Genomic DNA, 24,735 nt, shown 5'->3' with positions numbered 1-24,735 from the left:
CATGTATAAAAGTGACTGATTGGGAAAGTAATCAGGGAAACAATGCCTTTCACAATGGCATTAAAAAATGTCTAAGGGAACACTAACCAAGCAAGTGAAAAAGTTTCATGATGAAATTTTAAGACATTGAATAAGCTATAAGAATATGAAATTATCTCCCATGCTTATGAGTCAGTACAATACCCAGTTAAAAATGGGGTACAGCAGACCCTGCACCTTGCCAGGGCAGCACAATAGTGCAGACCCTGTTAGGAGAGGTGTGGGTTAACCAGTCCCAAAAGTGTTACCATGGGAGAGCTGTCCTTCTTATCTGTCTTGTGGTGGCTTGAAAGAGGGAATGATGTCTTCTTCTCCTGCCCATCAATGCCTGAGGCAGGGGTGAAAGCTGGCCCTATGGTCATAATAGTGGAAGAGCCATCCCTGACCCCCACCAGCTGCAACTGGGAGAGCAGGCTGTGCACCTCACCGGGGCAGCACAATAGAGTCAACACTTTTAGCATAGGTATGGGTAAGACATTCCTAAAATTGTGAGCATGGGAGAGTTGTCCCGATTACTCATCTGTCCTGTGGCAGCATGGAGGGGAGAGTACTGCCCTTCCCCATTCCCACTACACTCATCAACATCAGAGATAGGTAGAAGAACTAGTCATGTGGTCATTAGAGTGGAAAAGCTGTCCCTACCGCCACCAGATGCAACATTCAGGAGAGCAGGTCCTGTACCTCACCAGAGTGGTAAAATAGAACCAGCTCTGTTAGCACAGTTGTGGCTGAGCCATTCCCAAAGGTGTGAGCATGGGAGAGCAGTCCCAATATCTCATATGTCTTGTAGGAACATGGGCATGAGAAAGATGCCATTCCTTCCAACTATCAATGCCTGGAGCAGATGGGAGAGCTGATCCTGTGGTCATAATGAGTGGAAGAGCCATCCCTGATTCCCACAAGATGCCACACTTGGGAAAGCAGGCTCTGAACCCCACTAGAGCAGCACAACAGAGGCAACCCTGTTAGTGGAGATATGGGTGAGTCATTCCCAAAATTGTGAGTATGGGGCAGCTGCCCTCATTACTTATCTGCTTTGTGACTCATGGGCAGAGGAGAGTTGCCATCCCTGCATGTCAACACCTGAGACTGTAGTAAGGAGACCATTTATTTGTTCCCAGCTGCCCAGACACAAAATAACCACACAGAAACTATATTAATTTAACCACTGCTTGCCAATCACTTCAGCGTATTGCTAGCTAGCTCTCACATCTAGAATTAACCAACCCATTTCCATTATTTTATATTTTACCATGAGGCTTGTGGCTTACCATCAAGGTTCCAGCTGGCAGCTTGTGCCTTTCCCCTCTAGTGGCTCCATGGCGCTCCCTGACTCCGCCCTCTTTCTTCAAGCATTCAGTTTAGTTTTCCCTGCCTAGCTCTGTTCTGCCCTGCTATAGACTCTTTATTCATTAACCAATAAAAGCGTAACATATACAGGACTTCCCACATCATCTCCCCTTTTCCGTATAACTAAAAAGGAAGGTTTTAACTTTAACATAGTAAAATTACATTTAACAAAAAATATATCAAGCAAGAATTACAGTTACAATATTTATATCCACTTTATCTTTTATCATAACTAAGGAAAACTATAATTATAATCAGTGTTAATTGCTGTTCTACTCATAAATCCCAGACATTAAAAACACCCTAGATGTCTGTCAATAGGTTAATTAATAAAATTAGGGATAGATTTATACAATGAAATATTTTCAGGTGTTAATAAATATAAAATCAGCAATAGAAAGGTCAATATCACCCAGCTATGAACACTTCAAACTATAGTGCTGAACTCTTTGCATGATAAACTGTTGTAACAGAGACACAAAAGTTTTGGGAGTAACCAACCACTACTTAACTGAATGTAAGGTCTTCGCTGTGAAAAGAACCCATGCCTGACACTGTTCCAATGGCCAGAAACGTGAGACTCTATAGGGCATGAAACAAGGGGAACACCAGCACTGCAGTTCTGATAAAGGTAAGGAGCAATACAATGACTCCTAAAAACCTTCTGCCATACTCATAGGTCAGTGTCTCACTCAGTCATCATCAGAGGTCTTCCCTGTAATACATGGGAGCAAAGACAGAAGTCCATAGCCTTACAATGTGCAAATAGAAAGAGACCTTGGAATATTCAGTGATAATTCGTTCTCACCAATAGAGAATCACTGGGTGTATGAACCCAACTTATGTGTAGGCCCATGACCAGCAGTAAGTGGAAAACAAAAACTATCTGAACAGTATTTTTTTTTTTTGGTTTGGCTGCTTCTTTTCTTTCTCTACTTTTACTTGTATATTACAATTTCTGACTTTCTGTTTTCATGAACTTTGGTTGTGTGTGTTTGTTTATTGTGTTTGTACATTTTTGTTGGTTGTTTTCTAAAGCAGAGAAGATGACAACACATGGAATTGGGTGGGTAGGAAGAATCTAGGAGTTGGGGGCAATCACAATCAAAATTTACTGTGTGAGAAATTATTATTCAATTAAAATTGTAATTAAATTGATTTTATTTAGGGATTTTTAATGAAGAATCTGAAGAAACATAAAATTTTGAATAATTTTTTTTTTAGATTTCAAGACAGGATTTCTCTGTAGCTATCAAGCCTGTACTGGAACTAGCTCTTGTAGACCAGGCTGGCCTCAAACTCACAGAGATCCACCTGCCTCTGCCTCCCAAGTGCTGGGATAAAAGGTATGCACCACCACCGCCTGGCAAAATTTTGAATAATTTTTTATCTTTAAAATTTGTTGAGATTATAATTTTATTTTAATTTTTATTCTGTTCCTTTTTCTCTCAAAACTTTCCCATATATTCCTCCCAGGCTCCCCCTCCAATCATGGTAACTTTGTATTTACTATTTGTTATTGACTGCATGTATGTATATGTATATTAATGTATATTACTAAATAAAAACTGTTATGACTGTATAGTGCCATATATATATATATATGCTCATAAATGTAGCAAACAGAATGGAAATGCTGGAATCATAACAATAACATTGAAAGGCTTGAATGTAAGAAGAGGAAAGGGAGGCACAGACATAGAACATACTTAGAATAAACCCATTGCGTGAGTGTAAAAGTCAAATGAAGTACTCTCAGCAGAATGTAGAAAAGTTCATTTATATCAATGTGAGACCTTCCACACAAGTCATAAGAATACCAACAAGATTTTGGGAGAAGCATGCAGAGTGTTGGTGGAGGGAGGTATAAAGGGGAAACTGCTGCTACCAATATTATGAAACTCCCCTGACCATCCTCCTCCACACCGGTGTGCAGGGAGCTTGGGTCATGAAGTCACAAGTCCCCTTTAATTAATCCTAAGAGCTTTCTCCTTCAGTTTCTATCCCAGGAGGCACCAGGACAAACACTTGTCCCTGGTCTCAGAAAATCACCAGTATTTATGAAGGACAGGAGCTTCAGAAGGACACTAAAGACTTGGTGCTTGTAGGAAAGCAGAGCCTTGCTCAGCAGTGGGCACCTTTGTGGGAGCCATCTGTCACCTGAGTTCACTGTGACAGAAAAAGGTAAGTGGAAGTTTAATTTCCACTGTGCAGCTCTTCCAGCTCACAGTGGAATCCAAAACAAAAGTCTCACTATGGAAGTTCCATTTATCCCAGTGTTTGGATATCAGCACAGAGGGAAATCAATCCATGTTCTCAATGAGTACTGAGATTGAAAAAGAGTTCCAGGTCAGAGAAAAGACTATGACAGAAAAGATTTGGTTTCATGCTCTATTGTACAAACATTAGAATGTCTAGATTCTAATCACAATGAGAGAGTTTGTTCATGTCTGTTATTTGTTCCTTATGTTAAAATATGTTAAAATCTGAATTCTTTATTTGTCATGCAAAGTACTCAAACTAATGTTGAAATGAAATCAACAGATTTAGATGGATGTATTATATATCTATATCTGTCTGTCTATCTATCTATCTATCTGGATGACTACATAGGAGTTGAGTGGTGTCTTGTTTGTTCATATCAACCAGAAAGAATGCTGAGAAAATGCCACAAAAAGATTCTCTTACCCTATTGTCCAGAGTTTACTGTTGATTTCAAAAAATAACCTTCACCTTCCATGGAGTTGAAAACACAGCCCAGCCTTATGGTGTTAGCCATACAGTCTGCAACAGATAAGGTCTTTCATGACTGGGAGTAATTTAAAGAAACAATTACATTCATCTAAACAGAAATACCAAGAAAAATGGCTAAATAAAGAGGGGGAGGGCTTTGTATAAAAGGGCTGCAAGTGTAAATATTTCCTCTACCAATTTTTCAGGAACTATCGTGGGATCTGCAGACACGCCAGTTTGTGATTGTGGTAAGTATCCCCAGCTGTCTTGCTCCTAGTCGAGGTTTAGCTTCTGGAGGTTTTTCATTCAGCCTTGCTGAGATCTGGCTTACATGTAGTCATGAGTATTTGTTGTGAAATTTCTCTGCCACAAACTCCCCACCTGGATACTAGATTCTCCCACATCTACTTAGGCACAAATGGGAATATTAGCAATAAAAATTAAATGCACAACCATCAAATAGAACTATGGGAAAAGGACATGGGTGTATTCAACTGCACTCTCTAGTTCACAGTGTGTATGGCTGAGCAGTTGGGGAAATTACTGATTAATTTTCCCTCTGTATAACAATATCACATCTGAGTAAGATAATATTGTCTGCTAGGCCAATATGAATGACAGGCATCAAAATATTGTTTGCTAAACATAGAATTATGAAAAGAATAATTATTTATTTATGGTTCTCCAGAAGTAGGATTCTACTTCCCATCTTGCATGCAAAATATTACGCAAAAGACAGATAGAATGAAAGGAAGAAGAAAAAAGAAAAACCTGTCCATTAGTTTGTGGGGTATAAAAGTAAGACAGGTCCTCGGGTGGCCAGTACAGGTAAAATAGCAGTCTTTTGTACCCCAAAGTGAGTGAGACCTCTTCCCTCTGTAGTCTGTCTTCTTTGATAGTACAAACACTGAGGTTCTTCCATGTACTCCATACCACTTTTCCTATGAAGAAGACACATATTCTGCAGGGAACTGAGACTGTGAAAGTGCTGTGTCTAACCCTGTCTGTCCATCACAGATTCATGGTCATGGCGATAATCTTCTAATCTCCTTCCCACTTTTGGTTCTTGAAGAACAGAGCTCCCTCCAGTTTGCTAGCCAGCTTCAATATAGACTTGGTAATCCCAGCATTGGGCACCTGTCTGATATCATTAGTTGCTACCGGTCTAGGAACTTCAGGGTAACAAAATAGAGCCCTGATGGTGTCTGTGTCTCCTAGGAGAGGTACTTCTTAATTATCACAACACTAAGAATCTTACAGACTGTCAACAAACTGTCAATGCCCAGGTCTTGAACCTGCCCCTTGTCCCTTTACTGAGAGATCATGTTGTCAGCCTTCGGGCATTCATTGCAATCATTCTATTCTCATTCTAAGTGTTCTCAGTGAACACAGGTGGAACACCTTATTTATCAATGTGGCTGATACAGATTTGATTAGAAAATTTGACACACATGATATGGAATCATTGATGTTCTTGTGTTCTGTGCAGACCTGTGTGGTCTGTGCACACACTCACATTCCATCTCTCACTGCTGCAAAGTGAATGTAAGAGCACAGATACTGCCTTGGGATTTCTAGAGTGGCAAAGGCGTTGTGTTACACTGTTCAGAAGACACGTCTCTGTGTGACCTCTCCAGGAATAGTCCAATTCCACAGAGGTCACACTCTCCCCTTTCCCGCACTATTTCCTCTCTCCACTTTAAGAGATTGGGCTCCCATTACCAAGAATAGTTTCCATTTGCTCTAACACACTTCAAAGATTTGGAAGAGAATTCCAAAGCTTTTATTAAAGGAAACTTAACACATAAAAGTAATATTTCCTTATGGGTTTAAAGGTTCATTTAAGGAAGAGGTTTCCATTTTTTAACCAGGCGTCACAATACTCCTTTCATGTAGCAGAGTTCTATGAAGATACAGGACATTTTCATGATCCCAAAAGTCCTCTATACCCTCTTGTCCAGGTCACAATAATTAGGAGGTAACATAGGTGTGCATCTTCTGTTACAGATCAGGTTGTGAGTGCATTTCCCTCCCCATGAACCCACATAACTTCACTGTGAACAGTTACTGTGTTCATCTTAAACCTTGGACTCCATCCATATTGTTTTATGTTGATATAAGACTTTTCTGTGATATATTTTTCTGAATTGGTATTGTGAATAACAATAACTATCATGAATTCCGTCAATCAATACTGTTATTTGTAATAGACGGTCACTGTATATGTTGTTGGGATATAGGTTGATATGTCAATATGTTTACACATATTCTCAGTAAATGTTTATATTTCTGTGACTTTGTCTTCTCAAGCTTTGAGCTCCACCCTTTTTGTTATCTGTAAATATACAAGAGATGATTGTGGCATGTAGTCACTCCACAATGCAGAGTCCTAGAACCGATGTTTCTGTCTAAATGTGCTTGGTTCCCATTGTCCTGTCTCCCTTAGCACTTCCTCTCCTTTGTCGTTTATCATGTCTGTTAATCATTATTCTGCTAAGATAGAGTTTTCTAGTTTCCACCTGTGAGAGATAAATGTGGTATCTGTCTTTCTGTGTCTGGCTTATTTTTCTTGACATTATTCTCCATTCCCATCCGCTTTCTATTTCTAAAAGACTTCATGTTTGTGTGGTTAAATAATATTTCTCTGTGCATATATATTGCCTTTTCTTCATCCCCTCATACACTGATGAAAACGTAGGTGAATGATCTGTCTAGTCACAGTTCCTTGGTCTTGTTAACAGTTCAAAGTGGGCCATAAATTCAGTCAGAAGGCGATTAGTTACCCTTAATATTTGTGCAACTATTGCCCCTGTGCCCATATCTAGCATGTTGTTGTTGTCGCCCTTAGGGTACAGAGCTGGCTGAGACTAATAATGTTGCTTTTCCCCTCGAGCAGTGTGCATAGTCTTCAATTACTATGGAAGCTAGCAAGTGGGGATGATGCTTACAGGTCTGTACATACTTGATTTCTCCATGTTTATGGTTCAAGTTAGAGTGCTGTTTCCAGCAGTAGGATCTTACCATCACATTCTGGAAGATAACCAGGAGCACCTGCAATAGCTTGTACTGTATGAGGGGCAATGGGATCTAGTAATTAATATCTCTTAGAGTTTGCCCATTCTTGCTACAAGAGTTTTTATTTAGCAGCATGTGGTGTCTTATAGAGGTGTTGCCCCCCCCACGACAGGGTAACTCTAGTTAAATTATTTTTATGCCTGTATATGAGTATATTTTAGGAAGATTCTACTGTAGGTTTTTTATATGGACTTTAAAGGCGTTTAGCGTTTCACATACCTCTGCATAATCTCTCTTCTATTCTTTATCCCATCATCCACCTTCACCATTCTTATTTAATGATCTCTTTTCAATATTTGAAACATTATATGTCATCTCCCCTTCTGCCTCTCCATGATGCCATACTAGATTCTGTCCTCTATCAGATTCCAAAGGAAGCACACTTAACTAAAGCTTAAAATGTAATAGTCACATAAGAAAGAGAGAGAGCATAGGGTATTTGTCTTTCAAGGTCTGAGTTACTTCGCACAGGATGATTGCTTCCAGGTCCACCCATTTTCCTACAACTTCATAATTTCACTTTTCTTAACAGCTGAGTAATAGTCCATTTTGTAAATATATAGGTTCACTCTTTATTATTCATATCATGGACATTTATGCTGTTTCCATATCTTGGCTGTTGTGAATAGAGCAGCAATGATCATGGAAGCACTTGTATCATTTATTAAGATGTACAGTCTTTCAGGCTTAGGCCTGATAGTACAGCTGAAGCATGTACTATATCTATTTTTACCTTTTGTATGGTCCTTCTTACTGATATGCATAGTGTTGTCTCAGCTTCACTCCCACTAGCTGCACATAAGTAATCCCCTTATCCACGTCTTTCCCAGCATTGCCTGTCAAGTTTTTCTCAGTCATTCTGACTGTAGTAAGATTTAATCTCAAAGGGGTTTTAATTTGCACTTCTCTGATAACTAAGGAAAGTGAACATTTAAAAAATTATTTTTCATCTGTTTGTGTTTCTTTTGATAATTCTCTGCTTAGTTTCATTTCCAAGCTTGAGTCGTGGTGTTTGTTTTCTTGTTGCTTAATATTTTTAGTTATTTGTGTATTCTAGAAATAACCCTCTGTCAGATGGATAAATAGTAGAGATTTTTTGTCATTTTGTAGGCTGGCTCTTCACTCAAATACCGGTGTTCTTTGTTATACAGAAGCATTACAGTTGCAAATGGGCCTATTTGTCTTTTATTGGTCCCAATGCCTTATTACCATGGTCCTATTCAAAAAGTCCTTTCCTGTGACAATGAGTTCAGTCATATTTCCTATTTTCTCCTCTGCTAACTTTCAGTTTAATTTCCAGTTTAAAGGGTTTTGGGTCTTATGCTGAGGTCTTGATCCACTTAGAATCAAGTTTTGTAAAGATAAAGGATAAGGATCTATCATAATTCCTCTACATGTTAATGTTAGTTTGACCATCACCATTAGTTGAAGATTCTGTTTTTCTCTATTTGTGTGGCTTTTTTACTCATTTGTAGTAAATCATATGTCCATGAGTATATGGACACATGTCTGGGTCCACAAATCACCCAGGTTATTACATTTCTCTGCGATTTCATTTTAGGAACGTCATTTAGAAATCTATTAGTTATTGTCCATGTAATTAGATTTTTATAGGTGTGTTGTTGGTAATAAGAGAATTCTAAGAGACAGTAAATATTTTTATAGGCTTTAATTATTCTTAAATCTTTCTCTCTAGCTCAGCCTAAGGTCAATCTTAAACATCACTCCCAGGTGCTGGGTTAATATCACTCACAGATTATCAGTACTATCAGGAAAGTAATGCAAATTCAGGTGTATTTGACTTAGCTAGACAGATCCAGAAAGTGCTAAGAACATATGAATAATTTGTTTCTGTAATTCTTTTTCTCCAGAACAACTTGAAAACCCAAACTATGCATTGGGTGTTCTCTAATGCAATAGAATCAACAGCAGGGTGTTGGCAGAGATCCAGTTAAGCACAGTGCCAGCTCCTGGAGTCCAGTCATAGAGAAGGAAGAGTGATATTGTGAGCAAAGGGGCCAAGACTAGATGGAGAAACACACAGAAACAATTGACCTGAGCAAGTGGGAGCTCACTGGCTCTGAATGGAGGATGGAAAACCTGCATAAGACTTAACTAGGCCCTCTAAATGTGAGTGACAATTGTTGTGGTTTGGGCATTTTATAGGGCCATAAGCAGTGAAACCAGTAATTATCCCTAGTGCATAAACTGGCTCTTTGGAGCACACTCCCAATGAGGGAATTCCTTGCTCACCTAGACACAGTGGGAGTGGTCCTTCGTCCTGCTTCAAGTGATATGATAGACTTCGTTGACTCCCCATGGGAGGCCTCACCCACTCTGATGATTGGATGAGGGGTTGGGTGGAGAGAAAATGGGGGAGCAGGAGGACGGAAGGGAGAGGGAACAGGGATTGGTATGTAAAATAAGACATAAGACTGTTTTAAAAAGAAAAAAAGAATCAGCAGCAGGGAGACACAACACTGTCCATGTGGTAGCAAAGGGTGAATATATCTAAGTATCTCTCATTTCAAATGAAGGCAGCAATAAAATGTTGAATTGTAAATAAAACATTAACCATTAAGATGGGGGCAAAATGGGTTGCAAGCCATCCTATAGAAATGATATAGGAGAAAAAGTGTGGTCAGAGAAAATGAAGCGTTTTAAGACTGGTGTGGGGCCAAGTGGGGAGTGACACTGGATTCAGTAAGTGGAACATACTTCACAGGTTATATGTCATGGATGTGCTCAGAAATGAAGGAAAAGATCATTTTATCTTGGCCACTGAAAGAGATATGCAAAGCAAAGAAAATTTACTGGTAAGTTCCACTGCAAATAATTTTCACATATATATATATATATATATATATATATATATATATATATATATATATATATATATGCTTATAGATGGGGAAGAGTGTTCACATAGGAATTCATGTAGGAAACTATAGAAAGGTCTAATAGATGGTGTCAGATGGGTCTTCTATGTCAAGCTATAGAGTGTTTTTTGCTGAAGCACTGGGAAGAGGAATAGTGAATTTGACCTAGGGGAAGAGGGCCAGTTATCATAAGGTGCACAGTCTGTAGTCCTTGAGTGTTGAGGGGAAAACTGAAAATGTTGGAAATGAAAAAAGACCCAAAAGTTATAAAAGAGTTTTAAAAATGGGAACATGAGGTACAAATATTGGGAACGCTACAGTAGCAGGCTTTGAGGACCACTCGGAGGAGAGATGTAAGAGGATGCAGAATACATTCTTGGCCCATGAAACATGAATATACTGAAGGTCTATGATAGGCATAGGTTAAAAGCAAGACCATGATTCAGAGAGGTGGAGCTGTGCTCTACAAAATAAGCATCATAAAATCCTGGGGAGGAAATGACAAGTTTCTTTGGACACAGGAGGATCTGTAGACTGTGGCAACGATTATAGTTATGGGTCTGTTGACTTTGATGTTACTGGGGATAGTTCAGACAGAAAAGGCACATAAGTACTTTATGTTTTTAGGCTGTGGTTTTGAGAAATTGTCTCTGGAGATAGATTTGCAATGTGTTGGAGTCAGAGCAATGTCGTTCACAGGAGAAGTCACAGGTCACAGTGGGTTAAATCAGATGATATAGATGTACTTAGACATGGCTAATGGTAATTACCTGGTTTCAAAGGATACTAGAGACTCACCAAATTTCAGAGGAAGCAAAGTGACTGAGAAGCCAGGAGGCCAGGTATCATCTCAGTGTGCAATCATCCAAGAGTTTCCATCGTGGGGAGAATACCTGCTGTGGAGGTAAGGGGTGCTGTGCTTCCAACAATGTCAACGTCAACAGAGCACAGTGTCACAGGGGATAAAGAAGTAAAGCACAGGCAGGCTCTGAGTGAGGGCTGCTTCACTCATCCACATGTTTGAGAGGATGAGGAAGGTACAGACGTCCCCCTTGATCCAAGAATACAGGGTGAAAGATTCTAGGTGGGAAACCCAAAGTAAATGAAATACCAAAAGGTATGGTAAGAAAATAAGAGACAAGAGGCTTTCCTGATGGAAATACACTCACTCTCTCCTTTTCTGACAACAGAGAATCTTGAGATGATCAAGTTTCAAAATCAGACTTTGGAGAGGTGAACATTAACATGTTCTCAGAAGCTGGCAGACACACAAAGATGGTTAGTGCCAATGAGACAATGGTGACAGAGTTTGTACTAGAAGGGTTCTCAGAGCACCCTAGTCTAAGACTGTTCCTGATTGGCTGCTTCCTGACCCTCTACACAATAGCTCTCATAGGAAACACTGCGATCATTGTTTTGGTCACCTCCAGCACTGGGCTCCACAGTCCCATGTACTTTTTCCTGTGTAACCTGGCCACCATGGATATTATCTGCATGTCCTCTGTGCTGCCCAAGGCATTGATTGGTCTTGTGTCTGAGAAAAACACCATCTCCTTTAACGGATGCATGACTCAGTTGTTCTTCTTTGTCTGGTCTGGATCCTCGGAGCTGCTGCTGCTTGCTGTCATGGCCTATGACCGCTACGTGGCCATCTGCCATCCCCTGCACTACAGCTCTAGGATGAGCCCACAATTATGTGTGATCCTGGTCTTGAGTGTGTGGTCCATCTGTGCTCTGAATTCAGCCATCAACACTGGTCTGATGGCACGGCTGTCATTCTGTGGCCCCAAAGTCATCACCCACTTCTTCTGTGAGATCCCCCCACTCCTCCTCCTCTCCTGCAGCTCCACATATGTGAATAACATCGTGACTCTTATGGCAGATGCCTTTTATGGAGGCATCAACTTCATCCTCACCTTAGTCTCCTATGGCTGCATCATCGCCAGCATCCTGCGCATGCGTTCTGCTGAGGGCAAGAGGAAGGCCTTTTCTACCTGCTCCTCCCACCTCATCGTGGTCTGTGTGTACTACTCGTCTGTGTTCTGTGCCTACATCAGTCCTGCCTCCAGCTACAGCCCAGAAAGAAGCAAAGTGACCTCGGTGCTGTACTCAGTGCTCAGCCCAACCCTGAACCCCCTCATCTATACACTGAGGAACAAGGATGTCAAGCTGGCCCTGGGGAGGCTCTTGTCCTCTTTCTCACATTAAGTGGAGATGTGAAGGATGTTCTTGTCTCGGGTGTTCCTAGACATGCTTTCCGGAGAGCATCCTTTTGTTTTATTTGCAAAAACTGTGCTTTGGCTTTGTGGTTGACCCTGACCCAAATAATCACACAGAAACTATATTAATTGCAACAGTGTTTGTCTAATAGCTTAGGTGTATTCCTAGCTAACTCTTACATCATAAATTAACCTATTTCTATTCATCTGTGTATCACTACAAGGCTGTGGCCTACTGGTAAGTTTCTAACATCTTTTACCTTAAGCAGCTACAAGGCATCTCCTTTACTCTGCCTACTTTCTCTCTCTCTCTCTCTCTCTCTCTCTCTCTCTGTGTGTGTGTGTGTGTGTGTGTGTGTGTTTGGATTTCCCTCCTGATTTTATTCTGCCCTACCATAGGCCAAAGCAGCTTCATTATTAACCAATGGTAATAAAACATATTCACAGCATACAGAGGGGAATTCCACATCAAGCAGCCTCTTGGAGTGGGGGTGTACCTATTATGACTTTAGGAAAACCTTTTGATGCAAAGATTGGAAAATTCTACTTACTATTACCTCAAAAACTACAAAGTGCTCTATGCAATGCAAGCAAAGCACTCAAGTTTTAGGTCCTGATAAATACAAACCATTCCAAATGTGAGTAAGTTTGTCTAAACGTGGATGACCACATTCCACATCCTGGAATGTTTTCAGTGGGTGACAATGGTTGTAGAAAAAAAATAAAGCCCTTTCATCCAGAGCTACACTATAAACATCACAAGGCTTTATTAAAGAGCTATGGTTAGCCAGGTGGTGGTGGTGCACGCCTTTAATCCCACCACTCGGGGCGACAGAGGCAGACTGATCTCTGCGAGTTCGAGGTCAGCCTTATCTACAGAGCTAGTTCCAGAACAGACACCAAAGCTACAAAGAAACTCTGTTTTGAAAAACAAAAAAAAATGGAAAAGAAAAAGAAAAAAGAACTATGGTTAATGGATCTAAACTTTAAAATGATACAGATGGTCCAGCATGGCCAGCATCTTGTTGGGGAGACACAAGTTGAGTGACTTGGGGTCTGAATTTTACAGCCTCCTATTGAGCTGTGGAAGCCAAGGCTGGTGCCACTGGCATGAATAAGAAGGAAGTTAGAGGAACAGAAGTCAAGTTTATATTTCAAAAATGAACTCATATATGTGGTTCCAGTATAATTATAGCCATGATAACACTCATGAAACTCATGAAAAATATTAGTATTTTCAAAAAAGAGATTTAGAGGAACTAGATGAATATATGCATAGGAAAGTGGAACTATTCCTTTATATTATGAATAAAAATCAACAAAAAGATGGATTAGACAAAAATGCAAGGGCTTAAACTCTTTTCTACAACCTATTTTAATCATATTCCTCTCCTTCCATAACTCATCTCTCATCATCTATACCTACTTAACTACGAACCAGTCACTCAGGCACTCAACCTCTCTCCCCTGTCTTTCTCTGTGTGTGTATCTGTATGCCTGTGTGTGTAAAAAACAAAACATATCTGAGACAATATGACAAAAAACCCACCAAAACAAAATAAAAAGCACACGCAAATATTGTCCTTTTGGTGTTGATCTATTACTCCCAGCCAAAACACTCAGAACAAGAATGAGGCAAAAGAAAGAAAAAGGAAGGAAAGAACATTGGTGGCCACTGGAAGGATACTGATAGGAAGACAGCTCAGTGGAGGAAGGGCAGCATCTCCAGCAACTGCTGCTGATGCGATGCTGTGTCCTTTTCAGACTAAACACATTCTTCATCAGCTTACTTCCTTATTCTTAAATGCTGTACCACAACAGGGCTTGTGATACAAATCAAGTGTCTTGTATTAATTAGTTCTTTCTTCATCCTTGTAACCAAAATACCTTTTCAAACGTTTATTCTGTCTTATGCTTTGAAAAGACTCAGTCCATGGGCACTTGGCTCTTTGTTTTGGTCTGTTGTGAGGCAGGGTCTCATGGCAGTGGACAAATGTGGTGAAAAGCCTCTTCCCATCACAGAAGCTCAGAACACATATTAAAAGAAACCTGTACCCCACTGACTTTCTCCTTTTCCCTTTAGCCCAGGCTTGCTAGTCCCCAGTCCCTGGGATGGTGTGAGCCACATGGAGAGTGGATCCCCTGCTTCAATGAACTCTTCATGGAAACACGCTCACCTGTGTGGACAGAAGTGTCCCTCAGTAATTTCCCAGGTTATTTTAATTCAGCTATTGTGACAATAAAGAATAACATCGGTGAATCACTTGTCTTCTTTGCCTGTTTCACCGGTTGGTTTCTTTGACACTGTTTGCTTCAAGTCACCTTTTGTACCATTCCAGCTGTTGCTGGTCTCATGGCTGCTATATAAACTACAGAGCAACTGACAATCACCCAAACACTAAGTATACAAAAGGTCACAAACACATATGCATGCCTACATCTCTTAAATATATTATTTGGGAATTATCATGGTGGTGTGATGGCTAAAGAAATCACTTTTCGGAGCCAGAGAGATGACTCAAAGGTTAAGAGCATTGCCTACTCTTCCAAAGGTCCTGAGTTCAATTCCCAGCAACCACATGGTGGCTCACAACCATCTGTAATGGGGTCTGGTACCCTCTTCTGGCCTGTGGACATACACGCAGACAGAATATTGTATACATAGTAAATAAATAAATATTTTTTTAAAAAAGGAAAGAAATCCCTTTTCTTCCTGGGCATCCATCTTTGTATCTAACAGCCATTTGTCTCTGATTCAAGTTCCTGGAAAATAAGTTGTTCCTAACTTCTTGACCCCCCCCCATCCAGAAATTTTCAACAGTAACCAGCTGCTTGTTTTCTCTCTTCTTTTTTTATTTAATACATTTTATTTTATTTCATTTTAATCCCATTCTCCACTCCCTTCTTTATTTCCCTCCCCCCACCTTCCCCTATCCCACCCACCCCTTATCTGCTCCTCTGTGAGGCTATGGCCTCCTATGGGGAGTCAAAGAATTCTGTCACATCACCAGTCTGAGGCAGGACCAAGGCCCCACCTCTGTATCTAGGCTGAGCAACGTATCTCTTCATAGGAAATGGACTCTAACAACTCAAGTCATTCATTAGGGACAGTTCCTGGTCCCACTGCCAGTAGTTCCACAAACCACCCAATCCACCCACTCTCACCTGCATTCAGGGAACCTAGATTGGGCTTATGTAGGTCCCTTGGTTGTCAGTGCGGAGTCAGTAAACTCCACTAGTACAGGTAAACCGTTTCTGTGGGTTTCCCCATCATGGTCTTGGCCCCTTTTCTCATATTATCAACTGAACTTTGGGAGCTCTGCCCAGTGGTTAGTTATTTAACTAACCACTAATCTGCATCTGCTTTCAACAGTTCTTGGATGAAAGTTTCAAGAGATTGTAACTATTTCCCCTTCCTAGGTGAATCCATATGTGTCTCTCTTAGAGTCCTCTTTGTTACTTAGCTTCTCTGGGGTTGTAGACTATAGTCTGGTTATCCTTTGCTTTATACTTAATATCCATTTATGACTGAGTAATGCCATATTTATCTTTCTGGGTCTGGGTTATCTCACTCAGGATTTTTTTTTCCATTTTCCTGTAAATTTCAATGACATTTTTTTCTTTTACAACTGAGTAGTACTCCATTTTGTAAATGTACGATGCTCTTTTTATCCATTCTTTGGGTGAGGGGCAATAGACTGTTTCCAGGTTCTGGTTATTACAAATAATGCTGCTATGAACATAACTAAGCAAATGTTCTTATGGTATGAGTGTGCCTCCTTTGGGTATATGCCTAAAAGTGGTATTGCTGGATCTTGAGATAGGTTGATTGTCGATTTTCTGAGAAACAACCATAATGATTTCCAAAGTGGTTGTACAAGTTTGCACTCCCACCAGCATTGGAGAAATATCCATATTACTCCACATCCTCTCTAGCACAAGCTATAATCGGTGTTTTTGTTCTTAGCCATTCTGATGGGTGTAAGGTAATATCTCAGAGACATTTGGATTTGCATTTCCCTGATGGCTAAGGATGTTGAACAGTTTGTTAAATTTCAGTTGTCTGAGTTTCTTGTGCTGAGAATTCTGTTTTGATCTGTAACCCATATTTTAATTGGATTATTTGGTATTTTGATATTCAGTTATTGAGTTCTTTATATATTTTGGAGATCAGTCCTCTATATAATGTAGGATTGGTGAAGATTTTCCCACTCAACAAGCTGTCATATTGTCTTGTTGACAATGTCCTTTGTCTTACAGAAGCTTCTCGGTTTCAGAAGGTCCCATTTATTTATTGCTGCTCTCAGTGTCTGTGCTACTGGGGTTATATTTAGGAAGTGGTCTCCTGTGACTATGTGTTCAAGGCTACTTCCCACTTTCTCTTCTCACTTGACATTCAATATGGTTGGATTTATGTCGAGGTCTTTGATGCATTTGGACTTGAATTTTATATAAGGGGAAAGATATCGATCTATTTACATTCTTCTACATGTTGACATCCAGTTACATCAACACCATTTGTTGAAGATGCTTTCTTTTTCCCTTGTATAATTTTTAGTTTCTTTGTCAAAAATCAAGTGTTCATAGGGTCTTCAATTTTATTCCATTGGTACACCTATCTGTTTTTATTCCAATATCAACCTGTTTTTATTACTGTAGCTTTATAGTAGAGCTTGATGTCAGGAATAGTGATGCCTCCAGAAGTTTCTCTCTTGTTCAGAACTAGTTTGGCAAACCTGGGTTTTTCATTTTTCTATATGAAGTTGAGTATTATTCTTCTGAGGTCTTTAAAGAAATATGCTGGGATTTTGGTGGGGATTGCACTGAATATATGGATTGCTTTTGGTAGGATTGCCATTTTTATTATGTTGATCCTACCTGTCCAAGAGCTTGGGCAATCTTTCCATTTTCTGAAATCTTCTTCAGCTTTTTTCTTCATAAACTTGAAGTTATTGTAGTACAGGTCTTTCACTTCTTTGGTTAGTGTTACCTCAACATAACATATTTTAATTTTATTTGGGGCTATTGTGAAGGGTGATATTTCTCCAATTTATTTCTCAGTCCCTTTATCATTTGTATATATAGAGGGATAATGATTTTTTTGAGTTGATCTTGTATCTTACCACATTACCAAAGGTGTTTATCAGCTGTAGGAATTCCCTCATTGGAATTTTTGGGGTCACTTATGTATATAATCATATCATCTGCAAATAGTGAAAGTTTCACTTCTTCCTTTCCAATTTGTATCTCCTTGGTCTCCTTTTGTTATCTTATTGCACTAACTAAAACTTCAAATACTATGTTGAATAGATATGGAGAGAGTGAATAGCCTTGTCTTGTTCTAGATTTTAATAAAATCACTTTTAGATTCTCTCCATTTAATTTGATATTGACTATCAGCTCACTATATATTTCCTTTACTATGTGTAGATGCCATTCCATATATTACTCCCTGACTCTTTGACTGCCACCAAGAAATTTACAACTGTAGCCATCTGCTTGTTACCATATAACTGACTATTAAATTCAGCTTTTTGCAACCTAATAATGGAGATAATAAAGGACAATTTAAGGTTACATTCATCACTTAATCTTGGAAGAACTTAACAACTCTGACTTGTAACATACTTGTGCAAATATTCAATGAGTTCTTCTGGTTTTCACCTTTAAAATCCCCTCATTCGCCTGCCTCCAGAATGAACATTTCTTCTGGGGGGAGGAGAGATAGAGACTACTACCTTACTATTAGTTTCTATAGATTTGGCTAAATATAATTTAAATTGAGTCTTTGATTATTTACCTGTATTCTCCAAGTGCACGGCATTTGGAGGCCCCAGAGAGAATCTGGGAGATGGTAGACTCAGGGCTGGGGATCTGGGATGTACCCTATGCAGTAGCAACTCTGACAAGAACTTAGAGGAATTCAACCCTGGATGCCATAAATTAAGGGGTCACTAGTCATTGTCAAGCCCTAGATGAGGGCAAGCTCATTTTGGGAATTGATTTCCAGGGAAAATACAGACTATGACCACCACAAATTTATAAGTTGAAAACAAATGGATGTAACCAGAAAAAAAAATCACGCTGGGTTAGGTCACCCAGACCCAGAAAGACAAACACAATATGAACTGATACACAAGCAGACATTAGATGTAAAAAGCAAAGGACAACCAGGTTACATTCCACAGCCCCAGAGAAGCTAGGTGACAAGGAAGACCATAAGGACTCATGGATTGACCTGGAAAGGGGAAATAGATGAGATCTCCTAGGGAGCAGAATAGTAATATAGGGGAAGGGATGGAGGATGATAACATGAGGGAATTGGATGGTCGAGTTGGGTTTTGGACAAAGAGGGAGAGCAAAAAAAGAGACATCTTTACAGAGGGAGCCATTATGGGGTTAGGAAGAAACCTGGCACTAGGGAAATTCCCTGGAATCCACAAGGATGACCCCAGCTAAGACTCCTAGCAATAGTGGAGAGGGGTCCTGAACTGGCCTTCTGTAATCAGATTTATGACTACCCTAATTGTCATTATAGAGCATTCATCCGGTAACTAATGGAAACAGATGCAGAGATTCACAGCCAATCACTGGACCAAGCTCCAGGAGTCCAGCAGAAGAGAGGGAGTAAAGATTATATGAGCAAGGGGAGGAGGTCAAGATCATGACAGTGAAAAACACAGTTGACCCAAGCTCATGGGAGCTTACAGACTTTAGACCGAAAACTGGGGAGCCTGTAAGGTTTTCTGCATATGAGCAACAGTTGCTAGATCCCTGAGACTGGGACCGGGATCTAGTCTGGCTTTTTGAAGTCCTTTCACTATGGTGAGATACCTTGTTCAGCCTTGATGTAGGATGAAGGGCTTGGTCCTACTCAACTTATTGTGACAGGCTTTGTTGATACCCCATGGGAAGCTTTACCCTCTCTGAGGAGTAGATGAAGGGTGGGTTGGGGGGGGGAAGTGGGACCACAATGCCTCCTGTCTGATGATAAAGAACAGTCAGGCTACTGCTTTGCCCAGCTCTTTGACCATCTACAATATGGATGACTATACCTCTGAGACCAGCCCTTTAGGAAGGCAAATGTGACCCTATTCACTAACAGAAGCAGTTATGAACAAATGGGATCAGGTATGCAGGCACAACTGTGGTGACACTAAATGAGATAATCTGGGCTCAGTCTCCGTCTCAAAATGCCAAACTGATAGCCTTGAACCAGGCACTAAGAGAGAAGAACAGCCATTCAGTTAAAATCTGTACTGATCTCCAGTACCTTAGCCACTGCACACATCCTTGGTGCTTTCTACCAGGAACAGGGTCTGTTGACCTCCATAGGAAAGGAGATAAAAATAAAAAGAAGATCCTTGCCCTAATAACAACTCTTTGGCTATCAACGAATCTTGCTAATATTCATTGTCCAGGACATCAAAAGAAAGACTCTGTTGAAGCCTGAGGCAACAGTCAAACAAGCAGTCACTGAGTCAGTGAAGCCACTGCAAACATTAAGTCTGCCCTCAATTCTCACCTTTCAACCTGAGCAAGACCTGTTAGAGCAATGTACGTACATGAGTGAAGAAGAAACTTCAGCCAGACAGCAGTCCACAAAGGCAGAGGATTGGTGGGTTCTTCCAGACAGACACCCCATCTAATAAAAGTCCTGGGGACATCCCTTCTCTCTGATATCCATCAAAGTACACACCTGGAATTAATAAAATTAAAATAATTTATCATAAACAGAGGAAAATGTTGAACAAGTTACACGCTGCCATCTGTGCCCAAGTGAACCCAAGAGGAGGAAAAGCAGCTCCTCTCAGTGGCCAGCAAAAGGGACTCAATCCCAGCTACAACCTCAGCAAAAAAAAATTTGAAGCTGTGAACTGAAAGAAAAGGATACTTGTTTAATCTCTTCAACCTATTAGAACTCAACTTCCCATTATGACCAATCTTAAAGTATTAATAAGAATACCAATAACTCTGAACAAATTAGAACACATTTTCTGACTCCATTATGGGCATAGTGTGCCTGTACATTTGCCCTCCCTAAGTTCATAAATGAATCACTACTACAGATAAAATCATATATTGACCCTAACACAGTGATATGGGATAATTTCAATCTCCAACTCTCCAATAGTCAGGTGATTAAAATTAGATAGAAATGACAAACATAAATTATGTTATAAATTAAATGGAACTAGCAGATATATGCAGACATTTCTTCCAGAGGAAAAATCAATATACCTTCTTCTAAGAAGCTTAAGAAACTTTCTCCAAAATTGACCACAAATTCTGACACAAAACAGGTCTCAACAGATAGAAGAAATTTGAATGACACCCTGCCTCTTTTCTGACAACCATGAGATAAAGTAGTATATCAACAACAACAGCAACCACAAAAAGTACACAAACTCATGGAAACTGAAAAACTTATTGCTGAATAAAAACTGGATCAACATAAAAATTAAGATAGACATTACAAATTTTGGGGAATTTAATGAAAATGAAATTTCAACATACCCAACCCTTAGGACACAATGAAGGAAGTATCAAGAGATACGCTCATAGCACTAATTACCTACTTCAAACACTGGAGAGATCTTCTTTTACCAACTTCAAGGCAAACATTCTAGAACAAAAAATAATGCCTGAGAGTAGTAGACAACAAGAAATAATTAAACTCAATGCTAAAATTAATAAAATCAAAACAAAAAAGTACAAAGTATCAATGAAACAAACTTCATACTTTGAGAAAAATCAACAATTGCTAAACCCTTCACCAAATTACCTAAAAGGTGGAAAGAGAAGGTATAAATTAATAAAATTAGAGTCCAAGAGGGTACAAACAAGAAAATCCAGAGAACCATAAGAACAAACTTTAAAAATCTGTACTTCATCAAACTGGAAAACCTAAAAGAATTGGGTAGATTTCTAGATATATACCACCTACCAAGCTTAAGTCAAGAACCAGAAGCAATTGAAAGAGACCTTAACCCTAATGAAATATAAAGAGTATTTAAAAGTCTCTCAAGGAAAGAATAAAAGCACAAAGCCAGATGAATTGACCATAGGATTCTACCAGACTTTCAAAAAAATAATTAACACCAATACTCCTCAAATTATTCCACACAATAGAAATGGAAGGAACATTTCTTAATTCTTTTTATAGGATCACAGTTACTTTGACACCTAAACCACACAAAAACCCAATAATGAAATAGATTTCCCCTATGGACAAAGATGCAAAAATTTTCAATTAAAAATAAGCAAACTCAATCCAAGAATTCATTGAAAATAATTCATTTAAAAGTGACTGATTGGGAAAGTAGTCAGTGAAACAATGCCTTTCACATTAGCATCAAAAATGTCTTGAGTAACACTAACTAAGCAAGTGAAAGACTTACATGATAAAAAAAATTAGGACACTAAAGAAGCCATAAGAAGATACAAATATCTCCCATGCTGAAAGAACAGTATAATTAATAGTGAAACTGAACACCCAAACAAAAGGAATCAACAGATTCAATGCAACCCTCATCAAAATCACAACACCATTCCTCACAGAAAGTGAAAGGACAGGTTTCAACTTCATATGGAAACAAAAATATAAGGATAACTAAAACAATCTTGAATAACAAAGGAACTGCTGGAGATATCCCCATCTCTGATTTGAAGCTGTACTACAGAGCTACAGAAATAAAGCCAACATTGTTTTGACATAAAAACAGATATGTTGATCAATAGAATTAAAATGAAGGCATGAACATAAGTCCACACAGCTATAGACACCTGATATTTTATAAGGACGTCATAAAAACACACCGGACAAAAAGACAGCACCTATAGAAAATTACGCTGATAACTAGATGGCCGCATGTAGAACAATCATGATAGATCCATGCTTTTCAACCTGCACAAAACTCAATTCCAAATGAGTTAAGGACCTCAACTTCAGTCCAGATATTCTGAAAGTGATGAAAGAGAAAGCAGCTAATCGTCTTGAACTCATTAACTCATTAAAGGAAAAGCTCTTCTGAACAGGACATCAATGGTACAGGCACTAAGATCAACTATGGAACCCCATGAAACCAAGAGGCTTCTGTATGGCAAAGGACATCGTCATTCAGACAAGCTGGCAGGCTACAGAATCAGAAAAGATTTTTGTCAACTATACCTCTGTTAGAAGGCTAATATCTAAAATAATGAACTCAAAAAACTGAATATCAAAACATACCCAGTTAAAATGGAGTACAGCAGGCCTTGCACCTCACCAGAGCAACACAATAAAGTTGAACCTGTAAAGAGAGATGTTGATAACCAGTCCCAAAATTGTGAGCATGGAAGAGATGTCCCCACTTCTCATCTGTCTTGTGGTGACATGGAAGAGGGAATGATGTGCTCTTCTCCTGCCCATCAATGCCTGAGGCAGGTGTGATAGCTGGTCCTATGGTCATAGAATGGAAGAGCCATTCCTGACCCTCACCACCTGCAACATTTGAGAGAGCAGGTCCTGAACCTTGCCAGGGCAGGACAATTGAGTCAACACTGTTAGCACAGGTGTGGGTGAGAGAGCCCTGAAACTGTGTCCGTGGGAAAGCTGTCCATTACCCATCTGTGCTGTGGCAACATGGATGGGTAGAGCTGCCTTCCTCCTCCCATGCTGCTCATCAACTCCAGAGGCAGGTGGAAGCTTTGACCCTGGGTCCTAAGAGTAGGAGAGCTATCCTTGGCCCCCACCAGCCACAACACTTGGGAGAGCAGGTCCAACATCTCATCAGAACAGCACAATAGAGTCAATCCTCCTAGTGCAAGTGTGGGGAGCCAGCCCCAAAGTTGTGAGCATAGGAGACCTGCCCCCATTTCTCATTTGTCTCATTGCAGCATTGATGAGGGAATGGGCCCTCTGACAGCCCATTAATGCCTGGAGCAGGTGGAAAGAGCTGGCACTGTGGTCATAAGAGTGGGAGAGACATCCCTGATCTATACCAGGTACAACATGTGGGAAAGCAGGTCCTGCACCCCCACTAGGGCAGCGCTACAGAGGCAGCAATGTTAGTGGAGGTGTAAGTGAACCAGCCCCAAAATTGTGAACATGGGACAGCTATCCCCCTTACCCACCTTGTTTGTGGTGGCATAGGCAGAAGAGAGTTTCCCCATGCCCATCAATGTCTGGGGCAGGTGGGAAGACTGGCCCTGTGGTCATAAGAGTAGGGGAGCCATCCCTGACCCCTGCCAGCTACAACATTCAGGAGGACAGGCCCTGTACCATACCAGGGCAACACAAAAGAGCCAACACTATAGCACCAGGTGTGGAAAAGTCATCCCCATTACCCGTATGTATGAATGGGAGAGATGCCCTTCTCCCTCCCCGATCCGGTTCATCAATGCCTTGAGCAGGTGGAAGAGCTAGAATGGTGGTCATAAGAGTGGGAGAGCTGCCCCAGACCTCCACCAGCTGTCACACTTGGGAAAACAGGCCCTGCACCTTGCCAGGGCAGTACAATAGAGCCAACCCTATAAATAGGGCCCAAGCCCAGAACCAGGGTTATGACTTAGGCTGCCCCTACATTCACCTATCTATAATCTGCTGCTACAGATCATAGGAAAGTACCTGACCCACAGAACCCAAAGCTGCAGGATCTCCACAACATAGGGCAGCAGTGGGATCTCTAGGAAGGGTCCTAGTAGGGGTCCAGCATTGATCATGGAGTGAACACCAGAGACCTCGAATTACACCAATGATGCTTTGCAATGAACACTTGGAAACAGAGATTTTAAAAGGGGGGGGACATACAGTGTGACCTGCTGGGTCGACGGCAACTTCCATGAAGAGATTTTCCCCCCATGTTTATTTTTTTCAATTTACTTTCTTCCCTTTTTTTTCTCTTGAATTTTGTTTTGTTTGGGGGACTGCATGGTTAGAGGGTGGGTGCAAAGGAATGGAAAATGAATGGGATCAAGATACAAGATGTGAAAGACACATGGAATAAATTTTTTAAATGGGGTACAGAACTAAATACAGAGTTCTTAAAGATGGAACACAAATGATTGAGACATCTTTAAAGAAATTTTCACCATCCTTGGTCATCAAGGAAGTACAAATCAAATTACTCTGAGGTTTCATTTTGCCCCAGTCAGAAAGACAATAATCAAAAAGACAAATGAGATTCATGCTTGTGAGGATGTGGGGTAAGAGTAACACTCAACCGTGCCTGGCAGAAGTGCAGATTTTTACAGACATTACGGAAATCAATTTGATCTTTCCTTAGAAAGATAGGAATCAAGCTAACTCAAGATCCAGCTTATCATTTGAGGGTACGAACCCAAAGGACTCTATATTCTACTATAGAGACATACACTAATAATATGTGCTAATTGCTGCTCTATTCATAAATCCCAGAAACTGAAAACACCCTAGATGTCTGTCGATAAGTTAGTTGATA

The 24,735-nt window shown here is 40.1% G+C and overlaps 1 protein-coding gene across 1 annotated transcript; it reads left to right on the top strand.

Moving 5' to 3' along the window:
* The first annotated feature begins 11,351 nt into the window (after positions 1 to 11,351).
* On the top strand, positions 11,352 to 12,284 carry LOC125415837 (olfactory receptor 13A1-like). The gene has a single exon (XM_048458389.3). It carries the CDS (start codon positions 11,352 to 11,354, stop codon positions 12,282 to 12,284), a length of 933 nt encoding a protein of 310 aa, XP_048314346.3.
* Positions 12,285 to 24,735: the final 12,451 nt, after the last annotated feature.

This window comes from Myodes glareolus, chromosome 7, assembly GCF_982192425.1.
Source record: "Myodes glareolus chromosome 7, mMyoGla1.1, whole genome shotgun sequence".
NCBI lineage: Eukaryota > Metazoa > Chordata > Mammalia > Rodentia > Cricetidae > Myodes > Myodes glareolus.
Note: the sequence above shows the minus strand (reverse complement) of the source record. Positions and strands in the feature narration are given on the sequence as shown.

Bases quoted from the DNA above. Each gene is read 5' to 3' on its own strand.
- LOC125415837 (XM_048458389.3), top strand. From the start codon at position 11,352: ATGGTTAGTGCCAATGAGACAATGGTGACAGAGTTTGTACTAGAAGGG.